The sequence below is a fragment of the Mastigoproctus giganteus genome, chromosome 13 (assembly GCF_048544385.1).
Source record: "Mastigoproctus giganteus isolate SK-2022 chromosome 13, ASM4854438v1, whole genome shotgun sequence".
NCBI lineage: Eukaryota > Metazoa > Arthropoda > Arachnida > Uropygi > Thelyphonidae > Mastigoproctus > Mastigoproctus giganteus.
The window spans coordinates 129,410,352-129,424,213 of record NC_143587.1 but is presented as its reverse complement, the minus strand read 5'-3'; the positions used below and the strand labels follow the sequence as shown (position 1 = coordinate 129,424,213).

Below are 13,862 nucleotides of genomic sequence, written 5' to 3'. Positions count from 1 at the left end.
TGTTTTTCCGGAACAAATTATCAAAGTTAAGCGGGGGTCACCTGTACATAAAAAAAATTAATGGGTGGTGGTACTCAACTGAGAATAAGTAACAATAGTCTTCTCTATCAGTGAAGTGTTACTTATTCGAGGTAGTGCAATGTCATGGCAACTCGTCGTGAAGGCAGAGCACAATATGAGAAAGAGCAAATGATGCCGCCAACAACTACTTTGTAGTTTCTTAAGAGTTATCTATGGTGTATCTAAACACCGATATCATATATAAAAAAATTAACATAATTATATAAAAAAATATATATACAATTATCTTTAAGCACAACTTTAATTGGCCTCTCTTTTTTTATTTAATCTCGTTTAAAGTGGAAAACTCTGTTTTGCAAAAGTAGGAAGTAGAAAACGGCAAAAAAATTCTAATTGCCTTTTCCGAAATTCGTGGAAATTCATTTTGAATTTTGATCCAAAATTTGCTAACATCAATGTTATTAAAGTGAATTTCCAGCAACTGGTTACTATGGATCTCAGCCAATTCTTCTTCTTCCAAATTAAGTTCTAACGTTGGAAGGTTTCTTGTTGCAAATGGGTTACAAATACCCACAAATATTTTTTAGTATCAAGGGATGGGAAGTAATGCTCAATTTTTGTCTTTAACAGCTCTAATATTTTGCTTATTTTTTTCCATATTTTTTCCTTATAGTGTACTCAATTTTTCTTTAAGGACGAACTTGTTAGTAGCAGTGAGCAAATTTTCCTAGGCTTGCATACTGATATTTAATTTATTTAGCTGTGCAAATAAATCTGCTATAAAAGCTAATTTACAGCACCAAATTTCATCACTTAAATAATCACAAAATTATGATTGTTCCAGTGAAAAAAATACGAGCATTTCCTCACGCAACTCGTATATACGCATAAGCACATTTCCTTTCGATAGCTGCCAAACCTCAGTATGCATTTTTAAAGAAAAATGATCAGACTCCAGTTCCTCGCATAATTTTCCAAAAACATTTTTTGTTTTTGGTTTTTTTGTGGTCTAGTTTTTATATAATTGACCATTTTAACCACTTGATCAAGTACAAGTTTTAAATCAGGTAAGACTGCCTTTGCTACTAGAACTTGTCTGTGTATAAAACAGCATGTTATAATAATATTTGAACTGTGTTGTTTTACTAAGTTTACAAATGCTTTTAGTGCTCCTATCATCGAGGGAGCACCGTCGGTACTCCCATAATATACCACACTTCTGTATATAATTATTCATTACTTCAAAAATATCTTGGCCATTCTTTCAGTGAGTTCTTTACAACAACAAAAAAGATTAATAATTGTGTTGTTTTCGATAAACCTGACAAATTCTATTAAATGGGCTTTCCCGCTAATATCTGTAGAATTATCTACTTGAAATGCAAACAGTCGCACAAAATTATTAACATGTTGAACAACCTGTTCTTCAATATCATTAGACATTTCTTTTATATGCCTGCTAATTGTGCGTCATTATTTTTTTTTTCAACTTCCTCTCCAAAAATACTTTTCACGATTACCCAACAATGCTGATAAAAATCAGACTTTCTGCAATCAGCTGAGATTTCTTTTTTTTTTTTGCCACCAGTTCAGCTAATAAATAGCTAGCTTCTTGCGCTTTATCAGATATTTTAGCCATATTATAAAATTCTGCACCTTGTTTTCTACCGTTCTAGTAGAGGCCTGCAGTCTTTTAAAATACTCCACAGTTTTGGACGATAAATTCTCGTTTCATAGAAAATTAACACTGCAATTTACTCGACACCATCAATTCATTCGACAATTTTAAACCACATACCACACATAAAGGTTGAGGACAACCTTGGGTACAAGCATATGAAAATCATCACCATATTTATGACGTTTTCTTCTTTTTTTGATATTTTCTCGTTTTTGTTTTTGAAATTTTCTCCATGCTTGTTGTTATCAAGTTGCCTCTTCTGATTTCCTTTCACTAAAAATTTATCCATCATTAATAATTTCTAAAAAAATTAAAGTTACTTCTACTAATACAGTTAATTGAATATACCAGTTCTATAAGAATTAACTGAATATGACATTTTAGAGATAAATACACAAAAAGTACTTTAAAAACACAAAGCTTATGCTGCTTACAAGTTGCCCTTAATTCGTAGTCCTATGCTTTATGCACATATATACAACTGCAAAATGCACTACAGTGTGCCTGGAAGAGACTCTCAAGTGATAACAATGGCTGAATAAAGGCAAACAATTCTAGTACTAGGAATCAAAAGGTAAATAAAGGTGAACAGATCATCTAGTACTAGGAATTAAATGTGACATCACATTGACCACCCAAAGGAAACTGGGTGGTCAGCGCAGCGTAAATAAACGAATTTTTTATTTGAATTAATTTTTATTATAAAACTCTTTTTTTTTTTAATGGCATTTTCCATGGCACACAGGTTGAGGAACATTGCTCTACTCTACCAGATAGCGACTGGAAAGAGTCTGAGCAGTGTGTATGCAGGAGGCATTGTCAAGACCACATTATATCAAAGAGTTGGGTATATTCTTGCGATATCCAAGAATTTCATTACTTCATACAGCATGTCCTCCCCACATTTTCTTACTACTGATTACATTGTGAATTGTCAAAATAATAGAACAAGCTTATCTGCAAAAAGATCTAAAGCCCCCAAACACTTCCTTGTTCATTTCATAAATAAATGTGGTCTCAGTTCTAATCTCAATGATGTTCATTTCCACTTACAGTCTGCCAAAACCCATGTCCTTTTTCTGACAGAACTGCAGTTATTGGTTCAACCACTGCTCATCTCAGGTGTCCAAATTATTTGCTGTATGATTCCTTTGGATTCAAAATTAGTAGTTGTGCATATGTAAGTTCTGATATTCCTGTCAGAGACTTGAATTTGGAATCTCCTCTTTTCGATCTTCTCTGGCTTAAAATCTCTCTTTACCACATTCTATCAAATTCATCTGTTGCCTCTATTGTTCTTCCAATTCCACTATTCACTTGGAACTCTGACTTCCTCTTTTTGAAACTTGACTTTCTCCACTCCAACTTTCCTAATAGTAAGGTAAATTTCCTTGGTAATTTTAATGTTCACAACACCAACTGACTTTTGTTTTCTTGTCACACCAACAAAGCTTGTCAAGATGCTCAGGTTTTTGCAATTACTAATGACCTTGCATAGATTGTTCATTTACCAACCAGAATACCAGACAATCCTAAACAGGCAACCAACACGCTTGATCTTTTTTCTCACAAACAACCCTTCTAAGTACATGGTTGAGGTGAGTGGACCTCTAAGCACCTCAGATCACAATTTGGTGATGTCTCATCTCCAATGGAGACTTTCTCTAGCAGCCATTCTCAACATAACATGTTTGTTATTACAATAATTTTGCAAAAAGGGGATGATCTGCAAGATTTCTTTTCATTCGTTGGATTACTGTTTCAAATCTTCTGACGTCGATGTTTGCTCAGATCATGTCAGTGAAAATATTCTTGTAGTGATGAAATCCTTTATTCCACACTACACCTCAAAATCGTGTCTTTTATCTAAACCTTGGTTTTCCAATAAATGTGCTAATGTTGTTCAAGAGAATGTTACATATCATAATCAGCTTGTATCCAAATCTCCAGGTTCATTTTCTACTGACACTAAGGCTCATAACAATTGAAAAGCAGTTATTGATCAGTCTAAACTAGATTTCAAACAGGCTAAAAGAAGAAAACTTGCTTCTTGTCCAAATGGCAGTCAAACATTCTGGTGTCTTACCAAAGCTATTGGCCACAACTGTTGCCCATCTCTGTTCCCACCTCTGTCAAAACCAGATGGCTCTATTACAACAAAGATAAAGCTGACATCCTATTTTTCTTCCAACTCCTGCATCGATGATCTTGGTAAACCACCTCCCGCCATTCCCAGTACACTCCATTCAATGCCACCTGTGGTCTTCCATCAAAGGGATGTCAGAAGAATTTTGAACAATCTTGATACTAAAAGAGCTCCAGGTCCTGATGGTATTTCTCCACTTGTCCTCAAAACGTGTGCTCCAGAACCTAGTCCAGTTCTACGTCCCCTTTTCTTCACTTTCTTATTCAAAGGATTTTTCCCTTCTGCTTGGAAATTTGCTCATATCCAGACAGTTCATAAAAAGGGTGACAAATCCCTCCCATCCATCATCCAACAGCACTTAATTCTACTCCTTTGAAAGTAATGGAAAAATCAATTAACCGTCAACTCCTAAACTATCTAGGAACCTTTCATCTGATCGATGATCATGTATGGATTCTGCCAGTGTCATCGATCCACTGGCTAATGGATCGATATTCTGACTAATGTTACCCATCTACGGACAAATTCAATGGAAAAGTTTGATGAAACTGAAGTATTTGCTCTTGACATTTCAAAGGTTTTTGATCATGTTTGGCCTAAAGATATTCTAAATAAGCTTCCATCTTATGGTTTGCCAATTGTTTGTTGTAATTGGGTATCCAGTTTTCTCTATGATGGCTCACTGAGGTGATGGTAAATGGTTATCTATCATCTAACTTCTCCACTAATGCTGGTGTTCCCTTATGTTCAATTCTTTCTCCCACTCTTTTCTTCTTGTGTATTAATGACCTTCTTCCATTGACCTGAAATCCCATCAATAGTTTTGCTGATGATAGCATATTCAATTCCACCTTCCACTTAAATATAACTTAGTTGATTTCAATCCTTCTAAAACTCAGCTCTGTCTTATATCTCACAAAAAATGATTCTTCTGCTCCTATGCTTATCTTTGATGACACTCTGATTTCTCTCTATTGGAAATTACCCTGAATTCTAATCTGTCTTGGCATAAGCACATTACAAATATTGCTTCCTCTGCATCTAAAAAACTGGATTTTCTCTTTCCCTGTCGGCATTACTTTTCTCTCAAACAGCTGTTCACTCTGTACAAATTGCAAATCTGCCCTGACATGGAATATTGTTCCCACGTCTGGGACAGTGCCCACAAAACCTCTCTCGGGCTTCTACATTCCATTCAAAAGAGGGCAGTTAGGTTAATTAATGACTTATCTCTAACAGGGTCTCTCTGTTAGAGATAAGTCATAGTCTCTGTCTCATAGATGTCCTGTTTCTGCTGCATGCTTTTTTTCTAGTTACTTCCATGGACACTGTTCTTCTGAATTGTCTTTATAATCCCCACTCTCTCTTCCAAAGCAGGCCGAACTCATGCTGCAACCAGTTAACGTCCATTTACTGTCCAACTTTTCTTCTTCCTCATTTATTTTCAACTTCCATTTTCTGGAACAACCATCCTTCATATGTATTTCCTGAAAATTACAATCTACAGAAGTTCAACTCTAATATCAACAAGTACCTTCTTTCATCTTCTCGACCTTCAGCCCATGCATGGTACTAAGTACTATATGTTCTAATGCTTCTTGTGTTTTGGGTTTTCATAAAAAAAAATTATTATTAAAAAAAGAAAAATCTATAAATTAAAAACCAAGCACTATGTAAATAAACCTTAGATTCATGAAATCTAAATGAATAATTTTTAATGTGGTTATATTACAGATGGTGCTATGGTAGACAAATTTATGCAAAAAAATGGAATCCTCAATGACCACGAATAAAACATGCAATGCACCGTTGTCTTGAAAACTCTATATCAAACTAAATATACACTGATGATTGAAGAACCCTGTGAATATACACTGCAAAAAATCTAGAGAGATCGAGACCTACTAACAAATATGAAATCAAGAACACCGGATTATGAACTGCTGAATGTTGACCCCAAACACGAAAACCTACTGCCACTCCTCATATGACTTTTTTGGACATTATTAGGTGCTCATCAGTGTAAAGATAGGTAAAGCAGAAAGATCAAATGAACAGACATTTTTACACATCCATTAATTAAAAAGGAAAAAAAAAATTATTTTTAATTAATGGAATTTGATTATTATTAATGCTTTTCTTTAAGTAATGGAGTCAGTTGTTCGTTTTATTTTCTTGCTTGATATGGATTTCTTTGGTTACTTTTGTCACTTGTGTCTGATTCATTTGGTCCCCTCCACTTCCTTCTGTATCTATCTAGACTGTGACCAACAGTTCATCATGAGTTGAAAATAGTTGCAGCAAGGGTATTTATAAATAAGATGTGTAAGAATGGCTTTTCATTTGGTCTTTCTGTTTTATCTATTTCTTCACTGATGAGAACCTAAACCTAATCAGGTCTGAAACAGCTGTATGAGAAGTGGAAGTAGATTTACATGTTTGAGGTCAATAGTCAACATTTCATAACCTGGTTATTTAGTGTCCCTGATTTCATATTCGTAAGAGGTCTCAATCTCTAAATTTTGTCCCATGTATTTAATTAGACATAAAGTTATCAAAACAACACATTATGAATTTTATTCACAGTACAGTAAAATAATACCAATTGTATCAGTATGATGCATTAAATTATATACAGTGCATTCCGGTTATTTGGGCCTCCGGTTAATCGGGGCAGCCGTTTATTTGGGGCAAATCTTAAAAAACAGAAACCACTCGAGAAAATAGCCAGGATTTACTTCGCTTAATTGGGACAGCATACCATTTAATCGGGGCAGGAGACCGCAGAACTGGAGATTACCCTATGATTGTCTCCAACGGTACCACGTGGTCAGTTGAAATTCTGGAGGACACAACCATAAAACAATAAAAACAATTAGCAGTTACCCGTTTATTGGGCTTTTCTGTTAAATCTGTGAAATCTATCATAAACTTTTCTGTGAAATCTATCATAAATGGACAGTAAACTCGATCTTACTGAATTTGTGATAATATCATGTGCGCTCGTCAGCTGTCTGCTGACGAGGCTAGTAGGGGCCAGACGTGTTCAAAGCCGCTAAGTGGATTTTTATTATTTATTGATTTGAAATTATTGTTTTTCTAAAACTCTTGATTTAAATTTAGTAGTATAGCATTATTTTGTGATTTTCTGATTAATGTGGTGTATTTATTCTTTACTCAGCCTTGCAATTGCATAAAAGTATCGGTAAGGGTATCCACGTGTTACAAGTCGCAACTCCGCTGAACGAGAAGTTTTTTTTTTTTTTAGCCATATTTAGCCGCTTATTGAATATTTTTTACATCAAATTATTTTTTGTAAGTAGCTTATAGACCTAGTAAGGATCATTAGTTTATTCTGAATTGAGACAGCGAGATTTGAGAGTTAATTAATACTTAAGTGTCCATAGATTACCGTTCGTAACTTCCCGCCTTTGTCTTTGTCATACGATCGTTATATATCAAACCTAGATAGCGTTAGTATAGTATAGGTTATAATATTTTCAGTGATCGGTAAAATCTATTAAACTTGTTGAACTTCGTTGGCATTTAAATTGTACTTTTAACTAAATACATATACCGACTTAGATTACAAACGTAACATAATTAATTAATACATAACTGATACGGAAGTTATATAAAGGGAACTCGGAGATAATTAATACTTGACACTAAAAAATATATATACCGTTATAACTGTGTTGGGAGATAAGTTAGGGTTATAAACTGAAATTGAAATTTTAATTAAATTAAAAGAAATCATGACTCAGACCAGAGCAGCAAAACAAAAGGCTCAAGCTAATGGAAGTGCTGTGGCTCAGAGGAGAACTGAGGGGGGCAGTTGCCTTCTCAATCACAGCCTTCTAAAATGCACAGCTTGCATGATGTTTGTGGACATTCAGGTACGGGACATTATATTGCCATGGGGAATGTCTTTGTGTGTGCGCGCGATGCAAGGAGTGTATCGAAATCAGGCAACAACTCAGCGTTCTTATGGGCCTATATGAGAGCTTGAAGGACAGGGTGGATGCCCTCGAAGGAACTAAATTGAGGGGCCCATCAAGCTCTCAGCTGCCCACATCAACGCCAGAGCTTGCACTTGGTCGTCGCGCAACACAGCGGCAACCCCCAAGGCAGAATGTGCTGGTCCCAAAGGAACTAGTAGTTGTTGGTGACTCTATTGTCAGGAAAACGGGGAACATGCTTTGTAAAAAGGATAGGTGAAACAGGACCAGGGTATGTCTGCCAGAGGCAAAGGTTGATGACGTAGAGCAGATATCATCTTTTAAGGTTACAAAAGGTGATATAGTTGTACACGTTGGCACTAATGATATCAAGAGTAGGAGACCGGCAGAATTGCTTAACAAGTACAGTTCACTGTTGAAAAAAAGCCGTGAAATAGGGTTGAATTTGAAAGTGTCTGCAATTCTGCCCAGACACGATGAGTATATGATGAGAGCCTTGTCGATCAATTCGACCCTGGAAAGATTGTGCAAGGCTCAAGGGGTAGAATTTTTTTCAGCCTGGACTGTACTTGTTAACAGGAGAGATTGCTTCTACAGGGATGGGATACACTTAAATAGAAAGGGTGCAAGAATATTTGCTGATGCTATCGAGGCAGTGTTAGGTGGGTCGGAAAACTGCTAGCTTGGGGGGAGACAAAGACCAATAGATTGACAGTAGCCACTGGCAGAGGTGAAAGAGATTCTTGCACTGCTTCTATTAGAATGAGCAGAAGCCTGAAAAACAAGATGCATGGTATTTCAGAGACTGCTGGGAGCCATTGCAGTACAAGTAAACACATGGGTTGTGTTAGGGTAGCTAAGAATAGAAACAGGTGCAGGTATACTTGCGTGTACACCAACGCTAGGAGTTTAGTAAATAAATTTGATGAATTTGAGGTATTGCTCAAAACATCAAAGGCAGATATTGTTGGGATATCAGATATGTGGTGTCACACAGATATAAGGGATGCAGAACTGCAATTTGGGGAGTACAACGTCTACAGAAAGGATAGACAGGATAGGAAGGGGGGGGGTTATGCTATTAGTTAAGAAACACATAAAAACCAAGGAAGTGAAGCCAGTCGACATCGCTGGACAGTGCAGTGTTGAGTCAGTTTGGTGTGACATAAGCATTGGGAGATCAAAATTGAGAGTAGGAGTGTGCTACAGGCCTAATGACTCTGATGAGTATAAAAAAAGAAACTGTACAGGAAAATAGAGTGAGCCCGTAAATCAGAGAGTCTTATAACGGGAGATTTTAATTTCCCAGATATTGACTGGAATTTGGGGGCTGGTCACTCACACACTAGCAAGGCTTTTGTGGATTTATTGGATGATTGTTTTCTACATCAGCATGTTTGGGAGGCAACTAGAGGGAGGAATACTCTTGATTTGATTATCAGCAGTGATTCTTCAAGCATTAAGGATCTGCAGATAAATGAACCACTAGGTGGCAGTGATCACAGTGTGCTGAAGTGGGATTTACTCAAAGAGGTAACTACCATTAGGGGTAAAGGGAAGGGTTAGTGCTTTCGTAAAGGCGACTATGATGGACTGAGACAGTATTTAAATTCTATACAGTGGGACCAACTGATGATGTTACCAACAGCAAATGCAAAATGGGAAGCATTCAAAGAACTTATCTTGGAAGCTACTAGGCTTTACATACCAACTAAGAAATATTGTTCAAGGTTTAGGCCTAAATGGATGTCAGATGAACTGATGAGGCATATGGCAGAGAAGAAACATGCATGGGATACATACATACAAATTAACACATGACACAGAAGCCTATGATAGATACAAGTTGATCTGTAACCAAGTTACAAAGGAGGTTAGGCAGGTGAAGCCAGATTACGAGAAATCTTTGGCAAGGGATGCAAAGAAAAACAGCAAAGAGTTCTTTACTTATGTAAACTCTAGAAGGAAGGGGATGAATCAGATTGGTTAACTTGATATCGATGGGTCAACTGTTAATGATCCTGCTCAGGTAGCTAACAAACTAAATGAATATTTTGCATCAACATTCACACATGAGGAGTTATTTAGTGAGGGGAAAGCCAGAGGTGTATTCAACTCTAGCAGTAAGCTAGAGAATCTTGTAATAACTGAGAGTAAAGTGGAGGAGAAATTGTTGAAGATAAACACAAGAAAGGCACCTGGGGTGGATGGGATCTATCCAGTTATATTAAAGGAGGCAGCAAAGGAAGTAAGCAAACCCTTTGCCATAATTATGACAGCTTCTTTGGACTCAGGGGAGGTACCCACAGACTGGAGATGTGCAAATGTCACCCCAATTCACAAAGGAGGATCAAAGGCTGACACAAGTAATTATAGACCTGTGAGTTTAACTTCTGTTCCAGGAAAATTAATGGAGGCACTAGTTAAAGAAGCACTGCAGGATCATTTAGACAAGACTTCAGCTATAGCTCGGACACAGCATGGTTTTGTTAAGGGGAAGTCATGCCTGACCAATTTGACTGGATACTATGATGCAGTCACAAAGGAACTGGATGCATTGAATAACTTTGATATTATATACTTGGATCTTAGAAAGGCTTTTGATACTGTTGCACAAAGAACTTATCTTGCACATGGAAGACTGCTGCACAAATTGGAGCAGTGTGGCATTGGAGGCAAAGTGCTGCTATGGATAAAGGGGTGGCTGATGGGGAGAAGACAGAGAGTGGTAATCAATGGACACTGCTCGTGGTGGACTAATGTTATTAGTGGAGTCCCTCAGGGCTCAGTGTTGGGTCCATTATTGTTTTCTGTATTCATAAATGATATTGATGAGGGTATATCAAGCTTAATGTCGAAGTTTGCAGACGATACAAAGGTAGGCAGGGTTGTCAAGGACACTACTGACACTATGCTGCTGCAACAGGATCTAGAAAGGTTGAGCAGATGGGCTGAGAGGTGGCAAATGAAGTTTAACATTGACAAATGTAAAGTACTACACATGGGAAACAGCAACCCCAGAGCAACGTATCAACTCTGTGGTACTACACTGACAGTGGTAGAGAATGAAAGGGACCTGGGGGTGGTTGTGCAGGCAGATATGAAGTTCTCTGAGCAGTGCAGACGGGCTGCAAGAGTAGCTCATGGTGTATTGTCAATGATATATAGGAATTTTTCTAGCAGGGATAAGGAGGTGATTATTCCCTTGTATAAGGCAATGGTCAGGCCACACCTAGAGTACTGTATACAGGTCTGGGGGCCTCATTTCAAGAAGGATGTAGAGCTGCTGGAACGAGAACAGAGAAGGGCAACAAGATTAGTGAATGGAACAAAGGGGTGCTCTTATGAAGAAAGGCTTAAGTTTTGCAAATTACAGTCTCTGGAGACTAGGCACCAGCGAGGTGATCTGATAGAGGTGCATAAGGACTTGAATGGTTTGAGCATGCTCAATGCTGATGGGATTCTTCCTCTCACTCAGAATAATCACCTGAGAGGGCATAAATTCAAATTGAGGAAAGACAGATGTAGGATAGACGTGCGGAAATTTGCCTTTAGCCAGCGGGTGGTTGGTTGGTGGAACAGACTTCCATCCCTTGTCGTGGAAGTTGATAGCCTAAATAAGTTTAAAGCTCAGCTGGACAGGTATTTTGAACGAACAGAGGGGTGAAGTGGAAGTGGTTTTTTTTTTTTTTTTGGCTGATGTTGCATAAGCTTGCTTTCTTGCATCAAATGCCTCTACTAATGTTAAAATGCTAATACCGACAGCTGGAATTCTGTGAGTTATTATGGTGAAACGTGTTTACACTTCCATGAAATCTTCAATCATATAAAAAAATTAATTTTCAGAATCTTCTCTTCATTCCTATTTTTAAAGCTTTGTAACTCATTACTCCGTTCTCACTTGCACATATTGTGTTACGTTAATCACGTTATGATGGAGTCACCATCGTAACATGATTTGATTGCACAGTGAACCAATTGTAAAGGGGGGGGGGGATACTTGGTATTTTTAACTATTTACATGAAACTTCGGATAAGTGGGGCAGCCGCTTAATCGGGCCAAAATGCACTAGTTCCAGTGTGTCCCAAATAACCGGAATGGACTGTATATGAATTAGTAATTATTTTTTACAACATACTTTAAAAAATTAAAAGATGTAAATACTTACAGTCAACTGTAAGAGTATTCTGTCCAATATCTTTACTGCCTCCACACTGCTGGTTTTGGTTTTCTTTGTTAAATATTTGTTCTAAAAAAAAAAAAAACATTCAGATTTAACACTGAAAAAAGTCAAAAATAGTGTGTATTTTTGACACAATCACTCATTTACTGCACTTTCATTATGTGTTTTTATATATATACAGGGTGTCTCAAAAATACACCGCATAACTTCAGGATTGAGTTCCTCATATGTAGACAATAAAAATATTTTATATCAACAGTTTCGGAAATGCTTGGTTTCCGAGTTTTGAAGGTCTGTCTATGACACTTAACTGTTCACATCACCTTATAGTAATTGTTCAAAATGTCCACCTTCTGCCTGAATACAGGCCTCACATCGCGTCTCATGGACTTGTGAAGACAATGCGAAATTCCTGGCATGTTTCGTATTGCCACAATTTGACTGTGGAGAGTTTCCACATCAGCTACCAGAGTCGAATACACCAATAACTTTAAATGGCCCCACAAGAAGAAATCTAGTGGGTTTAAATCAGTGAGCATGGAGGCCAGGCAGTTGGTCCACTCGTCTACTTCAGGAGTCGTAGATCTTGGTCGTCCTCTGTCGGCAGCACAAGGTGTAAAGGTCCTATGTTCACAAAGGCAGCGATGGATACCTTCAAACGTTTTTCTGTCGGGACATCTTCATTCTGGGAAACTTTCGTGGTACAAACAACGAGCCTCCAGAGCATTGCCTTCCGCCAAACCATACATAAAGTGCATATTCGCTTGCTCCTAATTTGAATACATGGTCGGAATGGAAAACCACCAGATTCTGTCAGAACCTTGTGACGAAGGAAATCACTTGCACGAGATAAGACATTCCAGTTAATAACTTGGGAACCAAGCATTTCCGGAACTATGTTGATATAAAATATTTTTATTGTCTACATATGAAGAACTCATTCCTGAAGTTATGCCGTGTATTTTTGAGACACCCTGTATATATGGGAATTGTTTTTCTCTTTGATGTATATATCTAGTACCTAGGTATACACATATGACATGATACATGGCTTATCCTCTCTTTGGTTCTTTCTCTCCGAATATTACTGTGCATATATAGAGAACCTACTTAAACCTTATCTACTAAACTATTAATACCATGAGGGATGTGCAGGATTGGACCAGCCATAGAAATCTCACTGTGCAGCAACAAGTTGTCTTCTTTACTAATAATTTTTCTATACATTAAATTTTCCTCCTAGTGATATTTATTCAGCCAATGGAAAGAAGAGGGATGCAGGTTATGTGGTAATACATAACAAATATGTAACAGAAGCTTGTTTTACTGTGGTAAAACAAGTGTCTGTTTTAGGGTGATCATGCTAGATAAACCTTGTACACTCAACCATCCCTTTATCCATAACAGCAATTTGCCCTTTCTGTAAGGAGACCTCTTACTATATAACTTTTGTGTTAATAATAAAACTAATTTATTGTGAAATGCTATACGTATTTATATACACATAGATATGTAGGTGTATACAAGTTTTCTCTGACTTCCTTCCAAACCACCCATATTAAAGATGAGAGCAGTAGAGTGCACACGCCAACAGCTAGCTATTAAAAGAAACAGTAACCTTTTTCATTTACTGTTTTTATGCCTGTTCTCTGCACCAATACTTCTGGCCTTCCAACCCTCACAGTTAGTACAGTGATTATAACATTTGGAAGAGGCCTATATTCAAGAGATGTGAAGACTAAAGAAGCGAAAACTTCTTTTTTATCCCTGCATGATGGCCAAGTCAATCAGTCTTGGGAAGGGTTTGCATGAAATTTTCAGCTATATAAACATGAGGTTTTTCATTTCAAAAAGCAGGCAAACTAAAC

The 13,862-nt window shown here is 37.2% G+C and overlaps 1 protein-coding gene across 1 annotated transcript in view; it reads right to left on the bottom strand.

Moving 5' to 3' along the window:
* The window catches only part of PolD2 (DNA polymerase delta subunit 2), a 160,296-nt gene that overhangs the window by 93,700 nt on the left and 52,734 nt on the right, over positions 1-13,862 (bottom strand). Inside the window, exon 6 of the mRNA XM_090388016.1 lies at positions 11,980-12,060. Within this exon, the coding sequence (XP_090244142.1) occupies positions 11,980-12,060 (81 nt within the window). The remainder of the gene's footprint in view (positions 1-11,979; positions 12,061-13,862) is intronic.